General features: G+C 40.7%; 1 protein-coding gene across 9 annotated transcripts in view; it reads right to left on the reverse strand.

The window, feature by feature from the left end:
• The window catches only part of diaph2 (diaphanous-related formin 2), a 375,631-nt gene that overhangs the window by 253,209 nt on the left and 116,422 nt on the right, over nucleotides 1-6,000 (reverse strand). For all 9 annotated transcript variants that reach the window (XR_002168264.1, XM_019869829.1, XM_019869828.1 and 6 more), the window contains 3 exons: nucleotides 4,777-4,851; nucleotides 4,608-4,677; nucleotides 3,614-3,750 (listed from right to left, as the gene is read on the reverse strand). Coding sequence is in view for 8 of the 9 variants with exons in the window: in XM_019869829.1 (XP_019725388.1) it covers nucleotides 3,614-3,750; nucleotides 4,608-4,677; nucleotides 4,777-4,851 (282 nt within the window). In the remaining variant the exon portion in view is untranslated. The remainder of the gene's footprint in view (nucleotides 1-3,613; nucleotides 3,751-4,607; nucleotides 4,678-4,776; nucleotides 4,852-6,000) is intronic.

Consider the following 6,000-nt stretch of genomic DNA (forward strand, 5'->3'; position numbering starts at 1 on the left):
AAACACTTTTATCACCTCACTGACAGGGCATCTCCTCACAATTTTCAGGTCGAACACTATTTATCTTATTTTGAGAGAACCCCCTTTTTAGTTAAAAGCAACTCTTGGGCTCACACTTTTGGTTCTAAACTCATTCTGCATTATCTCAATTTGTCCTTTTCATACTTTTTACACGGACAATTATCCATCCATTATCCGAACCGCTTCATCCTCACGTAATGCATGTGTGCTTGTGTTGAGTTGTGAGGGCAATTGCGTTGAAGAGGCTTTCTGAGCAGAGGAAAGGTACAACTGATTGCAGTGGACCAGCAGACTAATGTGCAAATGGACTTAATGAGAACCAGAGCAAATTAGAGAACTCGCAAGAGCTCAAGGCAGCTTGTCTCAACAGAAAGACGCCCGTTTTCGCCGTAAAACACAAAGGCACTACTGGAAGTGAATTCACCAAAAATCCACCAGGCTTTAATTGTCATGCTGAGATCATTAAAACGACCCCAAAGTAGCTGCTTTCTCAGCGAGGGTGACTGACAGCGTTACAAGTGTTGACTAAAGGTGACAAAGACATGAACAGAGAGGTTAGCGACGCACAAGCGGGCGTTCAGCGTAGCTTTAAAGTCACTTGAAAGGACGCTTCAAAAGAGGCGAGATAGATCTGCTTAAGTTGTCACGTTCTTTCTCTCGATGCTGTCAGCTAAACACGAGCCGCCGTCACTCCATTGGCTGGCAGCCGAGAGATGACTCAACTCGTGTCGCTGTCACAAGGTAGCTACCATCATGCCAAAGATGCCCCCCATGGTGAGCCTAACATATCCTCTTTGTGGTCCACAAGAGTAACACTGTATTTCCATCTAAATATACTGAACGCCATCTGCAACAGTGTCAAAGCAATAAGTCTGAATTCAAATCATCTTTTTCAAATTGACGGGCTGATAAAACTTTGCATAAAGTTATTATAGTTCACAAAAGCCAACCGATTAAATGAAATTAAAATTGAAAAAACATTTCAGTTAACAAATAAAAACCACTGTCCTTGATAATAAGTAAATAATTTAAAAAAAATTATTAGAACTATAGTTTATGTTTATAAAACTCCTTATAAAACTTATAAAAAAATGAAATTATAATTATTGTGAACATTTACTTTGTTTTCATCTTTGGCAATTCATTTTATACATAAGTTATTGGGCTTTACGTATTTTGGGTGGTGTTACTTTATGGACAGACAGAAGAAAGGTCTGACAGTCATTTTGGGAATTTGTGACCTTTTTTTTTTCTTGCACGCGAGAGATACAGTTTATCACATACACAAAAATGAATACATAACACAATAAAACTAAGAATAAAACTAATTAAAAACGAATCTAAAATAAAGCATTTTCAAATAAATAAAAACCTAAAATAGGCTAAACTAACACACCAATTCTAAAAACTAATTCAAACTATTTTTCCATCCATCCATTCTCTGATCCGCCTATCTTCACGTGGGTCACAGGCGTGCTGGAGCCTATCCCAGCTGTCTCCGGGCAGTAGGCGGGGACACCCTGAACTAGTTGCCAGCCAATCGCAGGGCACACATTAACAAACAACAACCATTCATACTCACAATCACACCTACGGATAATTTAGAGTGTTCATTCAGCCTGCCATAAATGTGGATGTGCTAACTAGGCGATCACCGTGCTGCCCAAATTAAAACTAACGAGTCAAAATTACATGAAAAATAACTACAATGACACTTGAGAAAATGGCAAGTGCCAATTAAAAAAAAAAAAAACAATCAAGAGAATGGTTTGACTTTGCACAAAAAATTGAATCATACAGACTCCAGTTGTTTTCCTTTGATGTCGGATCCAAAATCCCGAATCATTCAGGGACATTTTCACTCAACTTCTCTTCTCAACTACTCTGCTGCAAGACATCAGTGTGAAAAGTGTGAAGGCATGTAGCTTGTGTATGCGCTTTAGGACTCTTTGGAGGGTCAGAGATACACGGCACGACGCTGAACTGAATTTGTCAGTTTGCCGCGGGGTGTCATTGTTTTTCTGGTCGAGGAAAAAAAAATGCAATTTAAAAGACGCAACTCCATGGCAAACGACAATGAGTATATCAGCACAGTAAAGGCAGTCGGCTGCATCATTTGTCCAAAGTGAAGCAGCCGACTCAAATACATTGTGAGCCAATCTGCCAGTGTACTGCTGCAAAAACAGCGGGGTGGGCACGCAGTGGGAGACCACCGAGGCATTTGCAGGTGCTAAGGGCTTATCTGTTTGTTTATTTATTTATTTTAACAAGACTGTCCTTCAGTTTATTTTCCCGGGTACACTGCAGAGCATGTAAACACAGCAGAGACCACATATCTTCTTCATATTTGTTTGTCAAAGGAGACGACTTTCAAATGGAATTGTGCTCTTTCCTTATTGACAGTAATTTCCAGAGATGTGTCTCGCCAGGTACACACTAATCAACGTTCACAGTTGTTAGCATTTAACGACTGTGGGATCACACACACACCACGTGATTTTATCAAAGCAACCGAATGCCAAAGCAAACCCTTGCACGAGCAACAGTTAACAGTGTCAACAAACAAGGAGGATAAACAGTGTGCTGCTGCTGTATCTGTTCTGAGAAATCCACTAAAATGAAAAAAAAAAAAAACTTATCTCGGGTCAAGTCGGCAGAGGCGGTGTTGACAATGTGAAATTGATGTACAGTCGAGGTGACTGAATCAAATACATTTATTTTTTTGTTGTTATTTCCTTTGTTCCTCCCACTCTTGCAGTTGGATCAGCACAGGTATCCTGATGGCCACGTGAATTGTGTAGAAACAAACAAAAACAAAAAAAAAACCCAACAACTTTGTATCCCCCCATTGTTAGGTCACGTGACTCGTGGGTGCTGGGTCATATCAATCAGTATTCTTCCAAATTAACTTTTTATTTTGGCGCGAAAGTATGATGAGATTGACAGATTCATCGTCTGCGGTTATTGTTATCTGCCTCTAATGCTGAAACGTCAGTACAGCCGAAAGGTTATGGTTACAAACATTTTCCTGTTAGAACTCTTGAGAACAACAAGTATATCACATGTTTTGGGGACCCATTGTTGCTACGAAGAAAAAGGAACTGAACATGGTGAAACTGTCAAGGCTACAAACCCATCAACTGCTTTGGACAAAACAAAAGCCAGCAGGAGCGAAATCTAATTACATGGGTTTTCTTTTTTTGTTTGTTTGTTTTTTCGAAACGGTTGAAACTCTTTTGTGAGCCAAGGTTTTCTTTTGGTCAGATTGTAGGAAATGTCATCTGAAGAGAGAGGAGTGTTGTTCTAAGTAAAACATCATCCAACATCAACAACAAAACAGAGGCAATGCGTTGCGCCCCGAAGTTCACCGTAGTGCCAAACTCCGGAATGTTGTGTACAGTAGAAAAAGATACCGCATACTAAAAGCGGAGATGTCACTGTGAATGTGGCTTTCCGCTGGCTCTCGTTATGTCAAACTAACCCTTTCACAAAGACAACACCGGCCTCGAAATTCCACGATGTTCGCGATGACGAGAAACATCTCGTTATCGATAACTTGAGACAGGACGAGCGATCAGGTGATCGGCCTTACATGTTTTCCTCGCCGATGATACAAAAGGCCGACAGGATCTTGACAGTCTCAGTCATCATGCTGGTCTGTTTGGGGTCGATGGATCGCGCCAGTAACAACAGACTGCGCTCATCTCCCAGGATCCTTTGCAGCCCGTACTGTCAGATTGTGAAAGCAAGGAGAAGGATGAAGAGAAAAATATTCCAGTGGGTGCCAATTAAGCGGAGCTTTCATAGATGTCAAATTTTACTGGAGTAAAGCTTCCAGTATGTATGTCTGACCAGAATATATTTGTATTTGTCTCTTCAAATAACAACTAGGGAAATGGCGTTGGGCATTTATTTCTAGAAATGTATTCAACGTATGTCATAATTAGAGTGGAGACTTGAGTAAAATAATAACCTAACTACCACTAACCCAAAGGAAAGCGGATGATGAATGCATTCAATTGAGGGCAGAACCACAGGGACAAACACTTTTCTGGAACCTTTTTAGTCTTCTCACCACTAAAGGTTTGGGTAACCACTGGTGGGGACTGGGAGCAGGAACATCAATTGGTCACCGAGCCTTGAAATGTGTACCACTACATGAGAAATGAACAAGACCTTCCCAAAATGGATAATTCGTTGATCTAAGAACGAAATGGAAATGGTAAATGGTAAAATTAGCTCCTCCAAATTAGCCCATTCTCTCAACACAGCATCATCCGACAGTGGAATCCAGACCACTGAGTACAATTCAAAAGGAGGACTTTTTTTTAAAGCAAAATAAAGCTGTGCACTAGGCTTTTCTGCTTGACTGGTGAGAGTTGAGACAATTTTCTTGAGCATCAATTTCCTCCTCCAAAATGTAATGTAAATAAGATGACTCGCATCTTTTAAATTCAAACCGAATCTTACACAAGGACAAAAATGAATGGTGTGCTCCCTATATTATAAGATCGTCTTTCTTACAATGTTATTTCGAATGAATGAATGAAAAACATGTTGAGAATATGTTATTGATCCACACAAACCTTGTTATTCATGAAAGCCTTCAAGCACTGAATAAGTTTATGCTGATTCCGTTTATCAATGTTTTCTTGCCTGGAAAAAACAAAAACAAAAGAAAAACAAAAAACAAAGAGAAATTATTAAAAACGGTTTGATCCTCATCAAAATAAACCGATTTTGTAGTATACTCACTGTTTCTTGTCCAAGAGCTTCTCCAACGCATCCAGAAGAAGTCCAAGACCCTCATGACCAAAGTTATTAACCCAACTGTGAAGGAAGTAAAAGAACAGAAAATATCCAGTCAGTATTTTTGACACAGTCTTGGCATGAAAAGCTATTTTAATATAGAGAGTGGATAACATAATATATTAGCTTAACCCTTGAGAAAACAACTCACTCAAACAAATGTCACAGGTTCGAAACACTTGTATCAATGGACTCATGTTGTGGGTTTTAATTCCCGACACGACGCCAGCCGAGCAGCCCAGCCGTGGCCTCCCTGACACTGAATACAGTTCGAATTTAAACGGCACCCATTTGGGAGCAAATGAACACGCATCCATCTTCACTAGAGTTCCCATCACTGAGCTGTTTGTATCCAGCCACTCTCGCGGAGTGCCTCCGTGTCCCCGTGCCCAAAATTGAGCAATTCGAGAAAGATAACACTGTAATCGATAACGGATCGCGAGAGGTAATTGCCTATAAACCACAGCATATCGGGAGATGGCAAATGATCCAGTGCAGATGAGCCTGTTTGTCTAAGGAGGCGAGCGGGAGGAGGGATTGTGGTGGTGGGGGGGCGGGGGTTCGGCCGTGCGGTCACAGCCAGATGATGCCTTTGGCAACGCGTGTTTCCAGGACACCGCACTGTCAATAAACAACAAAATCGACGGAGCCATCTCCTGACGTTCATTTCAGATAATCGCTTGGAATAACAATTGTTTGGCCATTAAAGCCTTTTGGATTGAGTCGCCATGTCGAGGGAGGGCCTCGACTAAGTTGGGGATGCTGTTGCCTGAGGTGACTGGTTAACTTGCGCTGAGGTATTACTTTGAGCAGTGACTAAATTAGCACGGGCTATAATTTGACACAAAAATCTGCAAATTGCAGCAGGATTGCGTCAAAGAAACATGCATATTCTACAATTTAATCATGAAACAGCTTTGCCTTTTCTCACAGATTTAAATACAATGAAAGAACCAAAATGTAAGTCTCGTTTGGCTATTGCTTGTAATTCACTTGCAATTTCTTATGTAACTGCAAGTTCTCCATCCGTAGCTACTTTTGTGTCTGACTGTAATCTGCTTGTCCAGGTACATACTAGACTGCTTTTTAATTACACTTTCAATGCTTCCATCCGGCATCTGGCCATTAAAAAAAAAAAAAAAAAAAAAAGGGCAGCCCACAGTAACTCGG

Source organism: Hippocampus comes, unplaced genomic scaffold, assembly GCF_001891065.2.
Source record: "Hippocampus comes isolate QL1 unplaced genomic scaffold, H_comes_QL1_v1.1 scaffold9, whole genome shotgun sequence".
In the NCBI taxonomy this organism is placed as follows: Eukaryota; Metazoa; Chordata; class Actinopteri; order Syngnathiformes; family Syngnathidae; genus Hippocampus; species Hippocampus comes.